The 21,022-nt window shown below is 39.0% G+C and overlaps 1 protein-coding gene across 2 annotated transcripts in view; it reads right to left on the bottom strand.

Moving 5' to 3' along the window:
- wdr19 (WD repeat domain 19) overlaps positions 1-21,022 on the bottom strand; it is a 180,834-nt gene that overhangs the window by 94,056 nt on the left and 65,756 nt on the right. For both annotated transcript variants that reach the window (XM_048546009.2, XM_048545995.2), the window contains 7 exons: positions 16,952-17,032; positions 14,287-14,399; positions 10,802-10,975; positions 7,349-7,419; positions 6,245-6,417; positions 5,131-5,245; positions 3,767-3,873 (listed from right to left, as the gene is read on the bottom strand). In XM_048546009.2, the coding sequence (XP_048401966.1) occupies positions 3,767-3,873; positions 5,131-5,245; positions 6,245-6,417; positions 7,349-7,419; positions 10,802-10,975; positions 14,287-14,399; positions 16,952-17,032 (834 nt within the window). The remainder of the gene's footprint in view (positions 1-3,766; positions 3,874-5,130; positions 5,246-6,244; positions 6,418-7,348; positions 7,420-10,801; positions 10,976-14,286; positions 14,400-16,951; positions 17,033-21,022) is intronic.

Here is a 21,022-nt window from a genome sequence, read left to right as displayed (position 1 = left end):
TGGAATTTGATAGTCTTGTTTTTGCCTGACTATTGCAAGATGAAAACCTCTGGTAGCATACTGGAGCAAAAGTTGGTCATTTGGCCCCTTCAGCCTGGACTGTCTTTCAATAAGATCATAGCTGATCTATGTGCATTTACTATTGCTCATTCCCACCTAGTCCTAATAACCTATGATTCCCTCATTTAACAAGAATCCACCTAAATCTGCCTTGAAAATATTCAATGACCCTGCTTCAATCATCTTCTGAAGTAGCATGTTCCAAATTCCAAGCAACTTTCAGAGAAAATATTTCACTTCATCGCTGTTCGAAAAGGACATCCTTTAATTTCAAAATACAGACCCCGACTTCCAGACTCACCCATGAGTAGAAGCATCATCTTCATATCTACTTTGTCAAGACTGACCAGGATTTTATACACTTCAATCACATCAGCCTTCACTGTTCTAAAATCCAGTGATAACAAGACCAGTCTGCTAACCCTTTCTCAAAACACAATCTGGTGTCTCCTGGTAACAAAGTGTGGAGCTGGATGAACACAGCAGGCCAAGCAGCATCTTAGGAGCACAAAAGCTGACATTTTGGGCCTAGGCCCTGAAGGGCCTGCTGTGTTCATCCAGCTCCACACTTTGTTATCTCTGATTCTCCAGCATCTGCAGTTTCCATTATCTCTGGTGTCGCCTGATATCAGTCTTGTAAATCTCTTCTAAACTACTACCAATGCATGTCTCTCAGGGCTGTGTCTGCAATTCTTTGTAGTTTCTTGCAGTCTTTGGAACAGCAGTTGCTATACAATGCTATGATGCTTTCTATCCAGATGGGATGCTTTCTATCGTGCATCTATAAAAATTGTTAAGAATCTTTGCAGACATGCTGAATTTTCTTAGCCTCCTGAGCAAGTAGAAGTGTTGTTATGCTTTCTTCACTGATCTGAGTGGACCAGGACAGACCTTTAGTGATCATCGCTTCCAGGAACTTGACACTCTGGGCCATCTCCACCTCGGCACCATTGATACAGACAGGGGTGTGCTATCCACTCCACTTCCTGAAGTCAATGACCAACTCTTTCGTTTTGCTGATACCATACCACTGAGCTGTTTGTTTCCTGTACTCTGTCTCGTTATTGTTAGAGATCTAACCCACAATGGTGGTGCTGTGAGCAAACTTGTAAATAGAGTTGGGCAGAATATGGTGACACAGTCATGCATGTTTAAGGAGTAAAGTAGGGAGCTGAGTATGCAACCTTGCAGGTCACTGGTGTTGAGGATTATTGTAGTGGAGGCATTGTCACCTCATTACTGATTGCGGTCTATGGATCAGGAAGTCGAGCATCCAGTTACAGAGGGGAAAGCCAAGACCTAGGTCTCGGAGTCTGAAGACGAGTTTGTTTGGAATTATGGCGTTCAAGGCATAACTATAATCAATACATAGGGATGTGTAGGGGCAGGAAGAAGGCATCTGCCTGTTGTGCAGGTAGGCAAATTGCAAAGGCTCAAGGCAATCTGATAGGCTGCAGTTGATGTGAGCTATGACTAACCTCTTGAAACACTTGATAATTATGGAGGTCAGAGCCACCGGATGGTAGTCATTGAGGCATGCTGCATGATTTTTCTTTGGCATTGTGGTCTTCTTGAAGCAAGTGGGGACTTCAGATCGAAACGAGGAGAGGTTAAACATGTCAGTAAATACTCCCACCAGCCGTTCTGCACAGGGTTGGGGACTCCATCCAGGCCAGTCACTTTATATATATTCACTCTCAGATGGCTGATCCGCTGCAGTGACTGTGGGTACAAATGAATCAGAGGCTGCTGGGACACTGAACTTCTGTCCAAAGCGAGCATAGAATGCACAGAACTTATTGCGTCAGGATGTATCACTGCCCACGTTTATGTTTGACTTCACTTGTAGCCCTTACATAGTGTAAGCCTTGCCACAAATAATAGGTGTCCATATGGTTATTCTGGGTCTCAACCTCAGTTTGGTATTATCTTTTGGCATCTATGGTGGTCTTGCAAAGGTTGTACTTGGATCTCCTATATAGGTCAGGATTGCCCTACTTGAACACCTCAAACCCGGACTTCAGTAGAGTGTGGAACTCCTGGTTCATCCGAGGTTTCTGATTCGGGATCTGCCTGTTCTGCAGGTAGCCAAATTGCAAAGGCTCAAGGCAATCTGATAGGCTGCAGTTGATGTGAGCTATGACTAACCTCTTGAAACACTTGATAATTATGGAGGTCAGATTCGGGAATATTTGGATTAACTTCTTCAGCATGCAGTGTTCTACATACTTACTAATAAAGTCTGTAATTGTCGCACTATACTCATTTACATTGGCTGCTAAGTTCTTGAATTTGGACTAGTCCACTGACTCTAAATAGTCCCACAGAAGCCCTTCTGTTATTTCAGACCAACACTGGGGACTTGGATTTTCAGTACTGGGTTCTAATGCTTCAAGTTGTGTTTGTATGCCTGGACGAGGACCACAGTGTTATGATCTGATCTTCCAAAATATGGATGGGGGTGGAGCAATATGCATCTTTGATGGTTGTACAGCAAAAATCAAAGACGTTCGGACCTCTGGTGGGACAGGAGATGTGTTGATGGTATTTTGGTAGTTCTTGAGGTTGGCTTGGTTGAAATCACTGGCTACGATGAACAGGCTTTAGAATTCCATCTCAAGACTATCTGTAGCATTATATTTTTCAGCACATATATTCTAATACTCAGGTATCATGAAGTTACCAGGTAGTAACTCAAGGCAGTTCATTTGATGAAAAGTGTGAATGATTTATGAATACTTTCATAAACATAAGATTCAATTAAAATCCCTGCCAGTTTTTTAAATTCTAATTTCTACAAATTGCTTTGTTTGCGTTTTTTTTTAAAAACAGAACTTTTCTTAATGCTCATATTGGTTGTGCTAAATGCAATGGATAAGCTGTAAAATCTATGATGGGTAATAAATCTGATGATGATAGAAGTTGTGTACATAAAAATACTTTTGAAGTATGAGCAAAAAAGGATGGCTCATTCATAAGGCAGGGAGGATTCAATCTCACACTGAAAATTGCAATGCACAGTGCAAGCCAAGACTATGATAAGTAGGCTTATCCTGAGTGGGCAAGTTATATGGGAAACGTAACAGCACTCGTTACCTACCTATTTTAGTAAATTATTCAGGAGGTGGTTAGCTCAGTTGCTGAATGATTGTCTTGTGATGCAGAATGATGCCAACAGCGCAGGATGAGTTTATCACGAAAGTCCTTCCTTTTCAATCTCTCCCCTAACGTAAGGCATTGTGACCTTCAGGTTAGACCACCATACCTCTAACGACAGCAAAGCCATATGGACCTCTGGGATTGTGGTCACTTTAACTTTTGACCTTTCATTTTAGTAAAGTGCATACTTCTTGATGTTTTAACTCTGCAGTTTCCTTGTACATATTGGTTCATCACTGATTGCATTAAAACTCCCTAGATCTAGAAATGTAGAGTGATAGCCTTTACACAAAAATTGTGTACACACTCCATACTAGGCAAGCAGAAACTGATCTGAGCCGAACTTCTTCATCAAATGAAACTTAACTGAAATGTTGTTTTGCATACATGTAACAGACAATTGAGCACAAATAGTTTCATCAAACCGAAAAAAAGTAAACATCTAGTATCAAGGGTCATTTCTGCATTTGCTAGAAAATCAGAGTCAAATGACCACTTATTAGTGGTTGAAAAGATCAATGTAAAATTTGAACATATAGATATTTACCATGTGTAGCTGAACTCTTCCCTCAAAAAGCACTGCTGCATAATCAGAATTTAAGCACATACTAGTCACCGTGCCCAGATACTCCACATCTTTTAGCTTCTCCACTCCTAAAAATTCAAGAAGTAGTAACCCAGTCAATATGCTTTGGGATTGAAAAAAAACATTCTATATCAACATCACTTGGCTCCTGATACAATATAGCCTTACAAACAAGGATAAATGAGGTGAACTAAAGCAGTACAGTGAATGATTGCCCTTGACATCAAGGCAACATGTGGCCAAGTGTGATATCAAGGAGCCCAAGCAAAACTAAATTCAATGTGAATCAGCGTAGCACCTAGAACAAAGTGACTGTAGCTGTACGAAGTGGCTGACTTTCAACTATCCTCTGTAACAGCTTAACAAGCATTTAGTTGTAGATTGTTTAGGGATGGGCAACAAACTCTGCGCTACCTGTGACACCCACTTCCCATTAAAGAACAAAAAAATTCTCAGACCCAGAACATCATTGCACAAGTTCCTCAAGTTAGTGTCCTAGACCCAAACATCTTCAGCGGCATCACCAATGACGCTCCCTCCATCATTTAGTCAGAAGTTGGAGTATTCACTAATGAAGGCGTGGCATTCAGTATTATCTGTAGTTTCTTGGATACTAAAGCAGTTTGTATCTATATGCAGCAAGACTTGGATTCAGGAGTGGACTGATAAGTAACAAGTGAGAGGCATTGACTATATCCAACAAGACAATCAAATCATTGCCTATTGATATTCAATGGTAGCAACAATACCGAATCCACTTTGCCATCCTTGTAAAAATTCTGGGGGTCTGCTAATGACCAGAAGCTGAATTGATTCAGCAACATTAATATTGTGACTACAATATCAGGTCAGTGTTTTGGAAATTCTGTTGCGGCTAAAATAACACCTGCTTCCTATTTAAAAAATGAAAGAACTGTGGATGCTGTAAATCAGGAACAAAAACAAAGTTGCTGGCAAAAAATAGAGTTAGCATTTCGGGTCACCAGGCCCGAAATGTTAACTCTGTTTTATCCTTCACAAATGCTGCCAGACTTGCTGAGCTTTTCCAGCAGCTTTGTTTTTGTACCTGCTTCCTATTGTCTGTCCAACATCTAAAAAGCACAAGTCAGAAGTGTGATGGAATATTTACTGGTTGCCTTGATGAGCGTATGTCTGACAACATCAACTCAGCACATCCACCACATTAAATTTTAGTCCCCCCACCAGTAATGCCCAACAGAAACGGTGTCAGGATCATCTTCATTGCTATTAAATGCAGTAAAATAAATCCTTTGAAAAATTCCATTAATTTTTGATGTGTGCACCGAGCATTCATCAGAACTTACGATTTTCTCCAAGGGCATAAAACCAGGCTCGATTATTCATTCCAACAGCAACATGATATGGGCCAACAGCGATAAAGTTGGGTTCTACTTCAACAGAAACTGCGATTTGTGGTTCCTGTGGGAGAGATAAATAAGAATGCAGTGTGGTGTAAGTTTAATAGGCTTGCCATTAGCTACATTTTCTCTGATAAAACTACACCTTGTTCATTCATTCAGCATGGACAGAACATAGCAATAGTCCTTTTGTTTTTGACTGTCCAGTATGACAAATAATTCACAATGAAGAATTACAAATGTCCATTCAATATGGCATTATTCAACGGAACTTACTTCTGTATGCACCAAGGGACCAAAATTTTTCATCCTCTCTGTCTCTTAAGAAATAATTCAGTGGAACATTTCTGGTTAAAAAACCCAAAGCAGGCAATACAAATGGGTCATTGCAGGTAATGGTCAGAACTAGACTCAGAAATCCATTAATATGTTATCCTCCATTGGTAATAGCTGCTCTTTTTAAGAGTTCAGGGATCTCATCAATTCTCTAAACTTCAATATTTACATGCTTACATTTAGCAGCAGCGAGAATCTAATTATTGATGGTTTGATACATTTTGCTTAACATTTTATAAACTAGTTCTGATGAATACTAGATCTTTTCTCTTTACTGACACATTCTGCATATGGCCAACAATTGTGTTTCTTTTTATATTATGAGCATCTTGCTTAGTTCAATTATTTTGTAAAGTTGTTTGAACAAATATTTTTGGTCTGCGGATAGAATAAAGCTGACAATTCATTCAACTTTTCAAAAAGACATTAGGCAGAACCGCCAACTAATTGATTTGATATATAAAACAGCATACAAAACACAATCAAAGACTTTTGATTGCACAATAAAATTCCAGGTAAAGGACATAATATTTGCTATCCAACAAAATTCACTCCTCACTAAAGTTTGTGTGTCACTTATGTTGAAATGATAGAATGGGGCAGTAGGGAACAATCAACTCCAATTTTAAAATCATCACATTGCAAAATGGTATAGGTGTAAACAATAAATATTCAGTTTCATAACTAGTCAAACAATTTAAATTTTTTATAATTGCACACATACTTCCTCAACATGATTAGTCACGGTGACCTCCAGCAGAGAAGTTAGAAAAGCTATGCGAGTTCCACACGTGTTTCCGAGAACTGGAAGTTTTGTAAGGAAAACATGCAAAGTTCCACGCAGTGTAGATACAGCAAGCAACTGTCCATCATCTGTCCAAGACAGCCGATCCAGACCTGAAAATTTGATATTAAACCATCAAAAATACTGCACATGAAACTTATCTAGTGAGTAAACATGAATTCAAAACAAATTTAGCTTTAATCAATATCCAAAATATAAATGTAACCATCCAATCACGTATTAAAATCATTACATACGGCCTATGCTCTTTACTTTGGCTCTTTACTTTCCTTCATGCCCCAGAATGGCATGACAAAATTATTTTTTATGATTAAGTCAGCATTTATGACTTGTCACCTCATGTCTTATACTAATTGGAAAAAGTTCTGAATGCTTCCGTTGTAAAAACCTATAACTGAAGTACGGGACTCAGAAATCTGATGCTTCAACACAAGTAAAATGTACCAGGGGCCCAAGAACAGAGCTTTTCCCCTCATCAGGCATGATTTATTTGTAATTTTAAATCAGTATTTTCTTTAAATTAAAGAAAGAATTTCCATTTATCTCATGTCAATTCTGGTACTGAAACATCGTTATAAGTCATCTGTAAATCATCCAATAATCTTGCCAATAGCCAACAGCATATCCACCAATGAATGGTCACAAATCAGCAACAAGCCTTGGTTGCCACTCTTTTTGCTCTGTGCTGTTTTCTTACGTTCTTCCTGCCTTCACTAACTAATAAAGGTGATTGCGGTTGAGGTAATCAGCTAATAGATAGTTAGGTTCTTATAGTTGAGGTTAGGGCAGTGGGTCCAGTCTGGTCAGAAAACAGTCCGATATAATCATCCTCATTACATCACATCTATGAGAATGATCATAACCTGATAATTCTTAAACTTAAAAAAGTAAAATAAAACAGATGATATGTATTTACAAAGAATCACCACTACCTCTGAGCATTCTAAATTTGTCCAAATGTCAGTATGTGCTGACAATGTCACAACTGGTAGGTTTTCCCACAATATTATTTAAAGCAATTACCTTTAGTTTCATCATCCAAGTTTATAATAGCATACATCTCTTTCAGCTCTGACAGATCATGGATCTTGATGCTGGCAAATAAAATATGTTAGAGTTACTATATCAGAAGAGATATTTATATGTAACAAAGAAACAGAGATTGCCTTCAATGGAATAATCGACTAAAAAGCATCATTAAAACTTCTTCAAAAAGCAGTGGCATGCACACTGGGTATTTGAGGAAAATTCAAACAGATTATGTTTGCGAATTGAACCGATTTATCTTGATTTCTGAAATTTAAAAAAAAATTACAGCAAGATAAACGTAATAAATAAATTGATTAGACTACCCCCTTGCTCAGTGAGATGAATGCAATCTATCACAAGATTCCAGAGCTAAACTTCAACCATGTATGGACTGTACACTCATGCAGGATAACAGGAACATTACATACCACATTCTACACAAGACACCCACTTTCTTTTTCTGCTGCACATTTATGACAGTTTCCAATATATTGAGAAACCCAGGGTTTCTTTTGAAAGAAAGTTTGACTGAAGTCTGAGAATAATGCAGTTACTGGCTCCAGAAGTTCCATGGCCACTCCAATACAAATATATACCATTTTCTTATTAATTACCAGTCAATTTCTTGCTTCATTTTGAAACACAAATTCTACATTTATCTAGATGACATTCACATATCTACTATAAAGAATTGCATATCTCAGTATAATGATTAATAATTTTTCATTAACTGGGTTCTAAAGAAATATCTAGAGGACAGTGAACTTAATGCAACCAAAGCAGATTTTCTAAATCCACACAGTGCTGGTATCAGTTTGCAATATTAAAACTACTCTGAAAAACAATAAATTATAATGGGTTTGTCATTTCACTGAAGCATCCGAACAGCATTTAAAATAGGAGCTTCATATGAGTCTGAAAATCTGCCATAAGAATGCAGATATTTATGATAAGGTGTGAATTTCATCCTTGAGAGAAATTGACAATGTTTTGCAAAGGAAAAAAATTCTTTCATCCATGCTATTTCTCTCACCTTCTGTATTTATTTTCTAAAAGAAATACTTTATTCATAAAAACCTGTATCACAACAGTTCACACTGGGCATTATAGAAAGTTCAATGGCATTCAATTTCTTACCACACAGCATGTAACTTTCTTAAGTGCCGCAAATGTAACTGCAATACATGAGGTGTACGTTGCACATCAGGTCAAGTTTACAGCCTGAGGGGTTTTACATAGTTTCCAGCTGCTCAATGCATTATAGCAGGTGGGGTTCAGATTGTGTTTTTTTCCTTACTGCTTTAAAGCTTGGACTTTGTGATATGCTTAGTTGTTGACTGCTCTTTGCACTGGAAAACCAGCACAATTTGGACAGACCAAACCACTGTCTTTCACCAAGTTAATATTTCTGAATAGTTCTCTGGACCTGAAATGTTAACTCTGCTTTCTCTCCACAGGTGCTGTCAGATGCTAAGTTTTTCCAGCAATCTTTGTTTTTGTTCCTTTCACTAAGTTGATGGCTGGCAACCTTTATCTTGCTGTACTCCTCGAGAAAAGATAGCAGAGCAGAGTTCGCGATTATGAAGAAATTCCAGACAAAACTCAACAAAATCTAGCGAATCTCTTATTAGAGCTGCTTTCAAAGGCACATTCTAGAAAGCAGTGGGCAACAATCGCTTTCCCACTTTGTGTGAATGTCAGGCAAGCCAGAAGGAATAGAATTGAACAGAATAACAATTTATTGTCACTTGTATTTAATGAAAATACAGTGGAATATGTATAGGTCACCACAATTCAGTACCATTTTAATTACAGAAATTATAAAAAGAAATAACTGACACAAAGTTAGGACAAGGCTCATCTTTTGTTCTCACCATAGGTTTCTGTAGTAGCTACAGGACACTGCTACCAAAGCAAGAATTTCCAGACCAAACCCACCACGCTGCCACTACCAAAGCCAACATCAGTGCAACTGCATTACTGCCACAGCAAGACGGACAGACTGGACCCAACAAGTCACCAAAGCTGAAGTCATCATTCAAGATGTTGCCACTGCAACAAGGAACTGCTGCTAAAACTGTCGCACTGCTGCCAGGAGAAACAGGCTAGACTCACCCAAAGAAACTTTTGATCAAGCTGCGGCCAATATGGCCATGAGGAAGGGACATCTGGATGTACCACACTGCAAATGCCTTCCTTCATTGCTGCCACAGAGAAGGCGAGCTTTGATACAAAAGAGAAATGAAGGAACTACAAAAAGTAAAGAACAAAGAAGAATGCAGCCAGCCAGGTGAGTGGGAGTAGGAGCTTACAGGCACAGAGTATGAACCCTTCTTCCCCTGCCATCACGAAGGAGCTAATAGGGAAAACCTTTTCCACTTCCAAATGGCCCTGATAGTCTGCTGAAGGGGTTTTCTCATTTTAAGAGATAGGCAGTATGGCACAGTAAAACTGAATGGAGGATTCTGCAACCAAATAGTCAGATTCATCCTTCACAACATCATTGACAGTCAAAATCTCAGCACACAGAGACACTTGGTGTTCACGTATCAGGAGATCCTACATACAGTTTGATGCAGTCACAAAGAAAAGTAGGCATCAGGATGTTAAGTACAATTAAGCCTTTTAAATAGAGATCTGTACATCATTCTTCCTCTGACATGGTTCTTTCTTGATGCTGCAGTAAAGCACGGGATGTTTCAATGTCCGTCATGTATGACAGATGTACGAATAGGGCATGGATGACACTGTGCCCAGAGAATGCAACACCAAAACTAACTAGCAGCTGATGCCCAGGCTTTTACCCACAAGAGAAGACGGAGTGCCATTCCCATATGCCCAGTTTTTTGTACCACATCTATGTGGTCTTCGCAGTTTTTTGTGCTCATACTAGCCCCTGTAACCCAAATCCAGAGCACCTTCAAGCAATCAGAACTGACAATCAGGGACAAACCATCAATCAGCTCATCAGCTTCTCCACTGTTTTATCCTATTTCACTGCTCAATTGCAAATGATCAATCATGCACCAAAAAGCCTGACTTCCATTTCTAATCTTTCCGTAAAGGTTTGCACTGTCATGGAGAACAGATGTTCCTTAATTAAACAGCCAGGAAACTTTGAAAATGAACACAAGAACAAACAGTTAAGTTTTTGATAATGAACAAAAGGTGGGGAGCAATACTGAAACTCAATTGAGAAATTACATGTTCTAGAAAGGCCTATTGAATGTTCTGGTGTTTCGGACATTTCACCACAGCTATACTATACACCTAAAATATTTTTTAATGTCTTCCCTGTTTTCCAAATTATCATGTTTAAGCTTAACAAGTCTCTTTTTTTTGGTGTTAAAGCATTATTAATTTTATTGTAAGTATGGAACGTGTGCATGGATAGACTTCACGCTGTAGCTACGATGAATAAATAAGCAGAGTTACAACATAACTTACCAATTGTCTCCACAAGAAGCAGCTTTGTTCAGAGACTGAGAGATGGCAATACTTGTCAAATTGTCCTTATGGTTGTGAGCTTGGAACAGTTCCTGACCAATCTCACGAATATGTGTAGAAATTACTACGAAGTAGCCCTGAGAAAACCCAATCATAATGTACCCATCGCCATACCTGAAAAAGAACAAACACTAGAGTATTAATCAATTATAATTATTGTATTCAACATACTACAAATAAGCTTGACATAAAGCCACGCTTTAAAATAACAATCATGTATTTATCAGCTGAAAACAATGGATTGAATTATAAAAATTAAAATAGGATTCCACTGATTTGAAATCGCAGCTACTATTATGGCTTAATATTTCCATGACTGTACACGACAAATTCCAAAGCCATTTAGCAAACCTGTCTGCAGACAATCAAACAATGCACATGAACCTCACCTCCTGTCACCATTCATATGAATAAAGAGCAACAGCAACTTTTGACTCTGCTCTGCCAGTTTTTTTTTATTCATTAATGTGATGAGGGCATTGCTGGCTAGGCAGCATTTATTGCCCATTCCTAACTGAACGGAGGACAGTTCAGAGTCAACCACATCGTTATGGGTCTGGAGTCACATGTAGACCAGACCAGGTAAGGATGGCAGTTTCCCTCCCTAAGGGACATTAGTGAACCAGATTTCTTCTTCCGACAATCGACACTGGATTCATGGTCATCATTAGATTTTTAATTGCAGATATATCAAATTGAATTCAAATTCTACCATCTGCCATGGCAGGATTCGAAACGGATCCCCGGAACATTATTTGGGTCTCTGGATTAACAGTCCAAGGCCATTGCCTCCTCTAATAAGACCATGGTTGATCTTAATCAAACCAGAAACCTGTCCTGATAAACTTTTATCCCTTTCTTACCAATAATCCATTTATCAATCTCTGGTTTAAAAATGTTTAAAGACTGTGTTTCCAATGCCTTTTCAGGAATTGGGTTCTAAAGACTCTCAAATTAGGCATATGTCTGTCCAAACATCCAACAAGTTACTTAGTACCACTTCTCTGGTGATATCATTTTACAAAGCTCCCTCCTCCCTTTTATTGCCTGACTTATAGCAGCTTTCAGGATATTACTTGTATTTTCTATAGTGAATACTGTTGGAAATACCTGATCAACTCATGTGCCATCTCTTTATTTTCCATGATGTGGAGATGCAAGTGCTGGGACTGGAGTGGACACGGTCAGAAATCTCACAACACCAGGTTATAGTCCAACAGGTTTATTTGAATACACAAGCTTTTGGAATATAGCCCCTTCGTCAGGTGAAGTGAGAATGAAGAACACAGAATTTATAAGTAAGAGATCAAAAGGTCACACAACTGATAAGGATGTATTAAACAAACCTGAGATGTGGTTAAATCTTTAATCAGTTAGAAGGTTTTAATTATTACGTGTATGTAAATCCCTGAATTTCTTTCAAGTCACTGAGAGAATTAAAGGTTTTATCAGTGTAAAGAGGAGGTGACATTTTAGGTCAGGCAACGCATGCTGGGTGTGGGGCCTTGTTTTGAATCTATTTGTGTTTTGGCTTGGAGTCAGACTGATTATATTTCTAAAGTACGAACTTGTAAAATGCCACATTGCCTGACTGTCTATAAATTGTGTGCTTTTTGAACAAAATAGAATATATCCACAAATATAAATTCATCCCATAGATTTATATGTCGTATGTGCATAAGAGAACGCGCACATGTGCACAGACACACACACACACACACACACACACACACACACACACAGAAACTACAGAAGAAACTTTGAAAGAAATTCAGGTATTTATATATACATATTAATCAATTAAAACCTTGGAACTGATTAAAGATTTATCAGCACCTCGGGTTTGTTTAATACATCCTCAACCGTTGTGTAACCTTTTGATCTTTTATTTATAAATTCCGCGTTCTGTGAGCTTCTTTCTCACTTCACCTGATGGAGGGGCTATATTCCGAAAGCTTGTGTTTTCAAATAAATCTGTTGGACTATAACCTGGTGCCATGTGATTTCTGACCTTTATTTTCCATAGTCAACATTTCAGATGAATCTTCTAAAGGATCAACAATCACTTTGTTAACTCTTTTTTAAAAAGTATCTATAGAAACTCTTCCTATTTGTTTTTATAGTTCTAGTTAGTTTTGTTTTGTACTCCAATCTTCCCTCCTCCAACTATTTTAGTCAATCTTTGCTGTTCTTACATTCCATCCGATTTTCTTACCTGCCACCTGTCTTTTCACAGTTGTATGTTTTTACTTAAATTTGATACTAACGGTAAGCGCTCTACTTAACCATGGAGTTTTCTTATTCATTAGAATGTGTCTAATCTGTGCATACTGAAATATCGCCTTCAATGTCAGCCAATATACAAAAATAGTCTCAGATACACTCCTCTTCCCCTCAAACGGAATGCAAAATTCGAACATTTTATGAGTGCTCTTACTTAGGGGCGACTTCATTATGAGATCATTAATTAATCCTGTCTCGTTGCACAATAACTATCTAGAATAGCCTGCTCTCTGGTTGACTCCACTGGCCTGGAAAAGGTTTCTCAAACACAAACAGCTTTAGCTTGCTCATCACATGATCTGTTCTCGCCAACTGACCAGTAGTAGATTGCAGCTGTAACTTGATTAGATTATAGATGGGTGAATTATTTTAGACAGAATCCTTTGTGTGAAGTGATTACATCAAATGATTGTTCCGCACCTGGCGGAGTTTGGATGTCCTACGAATGACAGATTGTAATCTATATATGGATTGAAATGTGAGATGAGTAAAGTGGTTCTCTCCCGCTACATAACAAGACAAAAATGAAAACATTAAGCATTAATTGAAACAGTCAATATTATTTTGCGCATCACAGCATTTTACACTTCCAAGGTGTTATTTAAATGCTCATCATAGTAAAAAGTGCAAGCAAGTTCTGGTTTATGTATCAAACACTGGACTTCATGTTAATTGAAATAGCAATAGGAGAATACCAGATCAAGGTCAGTGATAAAAGTTGAAATGCAGGGAGCACATCTTGAATTCTTAAGTTGCAGGTTTTGTCTCTCTCTTTTGAAACTCTCTCTCAGGTGCAGCTGACCAAGTTGCTGACAACAGGCTGAACAAAATATCACAATTTTATGCTCTATTTAGAAATCTAGGGTTTTTTGTGCAGCTTTTGCTAACACAGTATAAAATGTTCAGACTGTCTTAATAAGCAGACTAACAAAAAAAAGTTCACTATTTTAATGGCCTCATGTGGTTTACCAGGACGGTGAGAGAATCCCTTGAACTAAGAACAGTCATTAAATCGGTGACAATTCTGTGGCAATTCAGCAGATTCTGATCTTACAAAAACTCTTTTGCATTTCTAAACATTAGAAAAATTAAAACATATTTGAAATGTAAATATAATTATTTTGTCATTTAATTGAACCTACCATCTATAAGAAATGATGCTGCCGTAGCGTTGCTGGAATGCCAACTCAATAGGATTATCAGGATCGCTCAAATTAAACAGGAATAGAGTTTTCTTGCCAACAATTGCACTTACCTAGTAATAAATAGGCAAAAAGATGAAATGTTTAAATCCACATAACCTTCTCAGAGTATGTTTCATAAAAAAATTAGAACTATTTTTAGAACAAATATTTTGAGCAAATAATTTTAAAAAACCTGTTTTGGTAGCTTAGCCATACAGACTAGAAAGACATAGGGTTGGTCTGTACTCTGTGCTGAATTTTAGTGATCCCAGCCAGTATATTACAAATGCAAGAATTTCTGCCTCTTTGCTCACTCCAAAGTTGGCCAAGGTTTTTAACTCTCGACAGTTAGTTAATTATACTTGTAGGAGCAAATTACTACAGATACTGGAATCTGTACTAAAAAGAAATGCTGGAGATCACAGTGGGGCAGATTTCATCCACGGAGAGACAGCAAGCTAACGTTTCGACTCACTTCACTTCAGCTCTGATGAATTGTCATCTAGACTCGAAAAGTTAGCTTGGTCTTTCTCTCTTTGGTTGCTGCCTGACCTGCTGATCATTGCACAATCCTTGTGGAGACCAAGTCGTACCTTCAAACTGGGAATACCTTACCTCATATGTGGCATTATCGCTGCGCCACATGCACAGATATTAAACAGGCCTAGCAACTCAAGACTGAGAATGCATGAGGCACTGACGGCCATCAACAGTTGATGAATCACACTCTACTGCAATCTGTAAACTCATGACCTAGTATATCTCCCAATCCACCATCACAAGCAAAGATGCTTTAAGATACAACCAAAGATACTCAGAGGGCCTCTGAGTAGTACCAGGCAAATCTAAAAATTAAGTGTCAATATCGTGAAGCACAAAGCAGGACTACTTTCATGACATCCAGCATAAGCAGCAAGTGATACAGACAGCAAAGCGAGTCCACAATCAATGAATCAGATTTAAACTCTGCAGTCCTGCTACATTCAGCCATGAATTGTGGTGGACAATTGAACAATTCACTAGAGGAGGCAGCCAGACTAACCCCAATGATAGCTCAGCCCAAATCTGCAGTGCAAAAGATAAAACTGAAGTGTTCTCAATGATTTTCAGCCAAATGCTGAGTGGGTGATTCATCTCAGCTTCCTCCAGAGGTCCCCAGAATTACAAATTCCAGTCTTCAGACCATTCAAATCACCATGCAATGTCAAGAAACTTTTAGGGTCACTGGATGCTACAAAGGTCACAAAGACAATACACAGCAATAGCATAGAAGACTTGTGTTCCAGAATGTGTCGCTCTCAAGCTGTTCCAGTACAACTACAACATTGGCATCTACCTGATAATGTGAAAAATTGCCCAGTTATGCCCTGAACACAAAAAGCACCTCATCTCAGATCTAGGACATCTATATAGAAGTTCCTTAGGGTAGTGTCCTAGATCCAACCAGCTTCAGCTGCTTCCTCAACAACCTTCACTCCATCAAGTCAGGATGTTTGCCAATGACTGTACAATATTCAGAATCATTCGCGACTCCTCAGGTACAGAAGCAGTCTTTGTCCAAATGCAAGAAAATTTTCCTGTATGGGCTGAAAATTGGTGCGTAACCTTCACACCACACAAATGCCAACCAAGGACCATAAGAGACAATTTAACCATTGTCCCTTAACATTCAATGGAGTCACTAACAGTGTCATGGGGGTCTCTATTGATCAGAAACTGAACTGGATAGCCAGACAGGCTACTAGAGCAGGTCAGATGCTAGGAATCTTGGTGAGTAAATAACATCCTGACCATCTACAAGGGACAAGTCAGGACTGTGCTGGAATAGTCCTCACTTGCCTGGAAAAGTGTAGGTCCAACAACACTCGAGTAGCCTGACACCATTTAGGACAAAGCAGCCTGCCTGGATGACATCACATCCACAAACATCCACGTACTCCAATATCAACGATCAGTATACAATCTATAAGATGTACAGGAGAAATTCACCAAAACTCCATAGACAGCATCTTCCAAACTTAAAACCACTTCAATCTTGAAGGGCAAAGGCTGCAGATACATGGGAATACTACCACACCTGCAACTTTCCCTCCAACCCACTGCCATTCCTTCAGTATCATTTGGTCAAACTGCTGGAATTTTCTCCCTAACTACACTGTGGGTCTACCTATAGCACAGAGACTGCAGCAGCTCAAGAATGTAGCTCAACTCTACGTTCTTAAAGGCAACTACAAATAGGCAATAAATGCAGCCAATGAAACTCACGACCATTGAGGGAATTAGAGCCAATGGCTAAACCCTAGATTGACTATCAACGTGCCATCTTGATTCTCTTGACCTTCTATGAGTGAGAAACACAAAGTCCCACAAAATGTACAAACACATTGCCTCTTCTTGTTAATAGCTCCACCCTAAGTTTTGGAAATTCTCCCTCGCCACATTTCAGATGGTGCAGTGCCCCTCCAAATGAAATAAGAAGGCAGTCTCAATGTTTTTCTTATGGTCTATGTACCTTCTTAAAAGGTTCAACTTCATAACAACCTCATTGGTTGCTTTCTGAATGGCTTATTTGTTTGAAAATACTTGCAATGTGCTTTTGAATCAGATCTTCCTGCAAACTCACTGTGCTTTCTCCAGCTGGTGCACGTTCATCTGTCTTCATCATTGAGAACTGTATGTCACTTGGTTCTGCTCTCACTGTGGTCTGTTGAAACAGAAATAGTTGAGACAAAAGAAAGCAAAACAGAGAATGTGTGGAACATCATTAAACAATCAAAACTGGATTTAACCTGAAAGGGTCTAGGCAGGGTAGATAGTGAGCAATTGTTCTAATGGACAGAGGGTTGACATGAGAACCACATGGCACTGATCTAAGGTGAAGGGCAAAAGAAACAACGGCACATTACAAACCAGTGACTTAGGCTGAAATTGTTCTCCTTTGTACATTTTAGCTACAGACTACATAAACTTGATATTTTTAATCAACCTGCTCAGATTTTGCAGCAGTGTTCATTCGACGAACAATAGTAGTCTTTTTAACAGATCATCACTACTAGCATAAAAGGATCCCTTTCTTTCATTAGTTGAATTATAATGTGCCAAATAGCTATAAAGATTAAATAGCTTAGATAGTATAACAAAGTACATCACTCACATTCAACACCTCTCCAATGGTGTCCAGCTAAGCTCCGGACTTGACAGGTTCCATTCATATTTGTCTAATTGTAACCTGTGTTAGCCTGACTTAGCACTCCTGCACTATAACCTTTTGATGAACTCCAACGATCTACCCTCAGTCCTTTCTTATTTCTGAAACAACCTTGATGGTATTTATACAGAGCCTTGAAGTGGTGTTTCTACATAGTCCCAGTTTTGGAGCCATATAGAAGAGTTGGAAGGATGACTGCCTTATACACAAGCATCTTGGTGTCAACACGGATGTCACAGTAGGCACAGAATACTTGTTTAATGTCTTCACCATTTTGTCATTCTGCATGATAATTTCTTCTATCTCTGCTTCTAAGGGACCAATGTTTACTTTAGCTACTCTCTTCCTTTATAGACACCTGTACAACTCTTACTTTTTTTTTACTGCTTGCTAGTTTATTCTGCTTGTTTAATTTTTCCCCTTTTATCAAGTCTTTGGTGGTGGCTTTTTGCGATTTCTAAAACACTCCACATTCTCGGACTTACTACTATCTTTTGCAACATTATGAGGCAATTCACCAAATGTCACACAAACGTTTCACAGACCATTTTCGAGACAACCTTTGCCAAGTGACAAACATACATGTTGATTAAAGTCTCTCACAATTAATACACTACTTCTTTTAAAAAACAAGCTTCAACAATTTCTTGTTTAATGCTCTGTTCAATGGTAAAAGCATTGTAACAGCGTCTATAAATCTCTCCAACTAGCTTTTTTCTGACACTTACGATAATTTTGATCCACACTGATTCTATTTGGTGATCTTATGTCACTCTTGATGATCAGGGCTAACCCTGTTCTTTCGACATTCTGAATGTTTTTGTGAAATACAGTGTGCCTTGGAATATTTATTTTCATAATCTTGATTATCATATAACCACATCTCTGTAATGATGCTTTGATACAAACCACTTCTTTCTTTTTGAGCCATCAGTTTATCAGATTCGGATTACGCACAGCTGGCAATCTTAGTGAAGACTAGTGGGGACTCAAATTCAGAGGAGGATTAGTTGGAGAAAGTGTCCCTGGAGATATGAACTGGAACTCTACCCAAGGGAAGGATTTTGTGGTTGGATGTGGTATCATACGTGCTAAGGGAACAGATGGTACATCCATAAGAATATGGAAACAATTTGCCTATTATTCAAGTTGGGGTGGCACAGTGAATCAGTGGTTAGCACTGCAGCCTCACAGTGCCAGGGACCCAGGTTCGAATCCAGCCTTGGGCGACAGTCAGTGCTGAGTTTGCACATTCTCCCCGTGTCTGCGTGGGTTTCCTCCGGGTGCTCTGGTTTCCTCCCACAGTCCAAAGATGTGTAGGCTAGGTGGATTGGCCATGCTAAATTGCCCGTAGTGATCAGGGGTGTGTGGGTTATAGGGGGGTAGTTCTGTTGGTCCAAAGGGCCTGTTACCACACTGTAGGGAATCTAATCTCATCAAGTTTAAGATGTTGGTTTTGGCTTAATGGTTAAAATAAAAACTATAAAACATGAAATCAGTCACATCTAATATCTGTAGTTCCTACTATCTCTGAAACATCTAATAAGGTCTTTTGGTAAATGTACGTTTTTAAGATACTGGCCACCATGGGGATCATAACAGTATTGATATCGGATGGGTTTTCATGTGAAACATTAAGCGAAGGAAGTATATACCAAACTACTCTGTCCAGGCCCTTAATAATTGCAAACATTAAATATCCCTACTATCGCCTATATTTTAAGGACCATCTCAATGTTTTCTTCTCCCCACATCACTTTAGAGTGGACATCATGCCATTCTAGATAAAGTTGAAAGCTTATGTCAGGAATTATGTAAGAATAAGCTAATGACAATCAAAACCACTACATAAGGCAAAAGCATCAAACTTAAACACCTAACCATACATGACAGATTTTCACCAGAAACTTACAAAAGTTATTATGTAATGAGATAAGGGGTAGTTTGGTATGTTATAACTAACTTTTAAAGTCTTGACTAGGAAGAGAACTGGTGATTGCTGGTGTTCCCATGTGTCTTCTGCCCTTATCCTTTTAGGTGATATTGTTGTGGGTCTGGAGACACTATCTCAGTAGCCAATTTCGGCGAATTTCTGTAGCATGTTTTGTACATTTTACTCACTGCTGCTATTGGACATTAGAGGGAATGTAAGTTTGGGAATATGGTGCCAATCAAAAGGGTTGCTTTGTTCAGATGGTGTCAAGCTTCTTGAGTGTTGTTGGGAATATTCCATCACACTCCTGACTTGTGCTTTAGAGATGATTAATGGAGTTTAGGGAGTCAGGACGTGAGTTACTCACTGTGGTATTCCTAGCCTCTGCTCTTGTAGCCACAGTATAACTTATACGTGTATATGGACAGTCCAGTTGAGTTTCTGGTCAATAGTAAACCCTAGGATATTGATAGTGGGGATAGAGCGGTGATAACGTCAAGGGTTAGATCCTCTCTTTTGAAGGTGGTCACTGCCACGCATCTATGGGCATAAATGTTCCCTGCCACTTGTCATTCCAAGCCTGGACATCGTCCAGGTCTGGCTGAATTTGAATATGGAGTGCTTCAGTATTTCAGGAGTCGTGAAAGGTGCTAAACATTGCTCAATCAACAGCAAAAATCCCCTCTTCTGATCTTGAGATGGATGGAAGGCCATTAATGAAGTAGCAGAAGATAACTGCGCCTGGGCCACTACCCTGACTAACTCCGAGCTCTATTAATGCAGTATAGGTGTTCCTGTCTCTGAACCTGGAGGCTGGGTCCAAATCCCATGTGCTTTACAGGTGTCAGAATGCATCTGAATAGGGTGCTTTAAAAAAAAAACACTTACCCTGAGAACACCCACAGTCATGTCATGGAGGTCAGTCATCTCAGCTTCAAGAACCACAACCACCTTCCTTTCTGCCAAGAATGACTCCAACCAGTACACTGTTTCCCCTCCCCACCAAAGGCCATTCCTCTCCCCCACCCGCCACCTCAATTCCCAATGTCTCCAGTTTCGCTAGGGCTTCTTGATGCCATACTTGGTCAAATGTGGCCTTGGTATTAAGGACAGTCAGTCTTACCTCACCTCTGGAATTTAGCTCTTTTACCCATGTTTGAACTAAGACTATAATGAGGTCAGGAGCTGATTGGGTCTGGTGGAACCCAAACTAAACATCAGCGAGCAGCTTATTTGTAAGCAAGTGCTGCTGGATAGCTTCATTGATGACACTAAGCAGCACTTCACAGATGATTGAGAGAAGACGGTCCCCATTTTTAAAGTAGATTACTAGAATGTGGTATACGGTAATTGATAGTGGCCCAAACAGTATCTTCATCATATTAATCCAAATATGTTCAAATTGGGACACTTTAAGTTCAAAATTTACTTGGATATGTCAATTACATTTTACAAGTAATTCATATGATGCATTTCTTTGAATAAATTCTGAACTCCCATTATAAATCTTAAGGCCCCAAGACACAAGACACAAGAGCAGAAGTCGGCCATTC

Source organism: Stegostoma tigrinum, chromosome 1 (genome assembly GCF_030684315.1).
Source record: "Stegostoma tigrinum isolate sSteTig4 chromosome 1, sSteTig4.hap1, whole genome shotgun sequence".
In the NCBI taxonomy this organism is placed as follows: domain Eukaryota; kingdom Metazoa; phylum Chordata; class Chondrichthyes; order Orectolobiformes; family Stegostomatidae; genus Stegostoma; species Stegostoma tigrinum.
The sequence above is the reverse complement of the archived record's forward strand: the minus strand, read 5'-3'. Positions and strand labels throughout refer to the sequence as shown.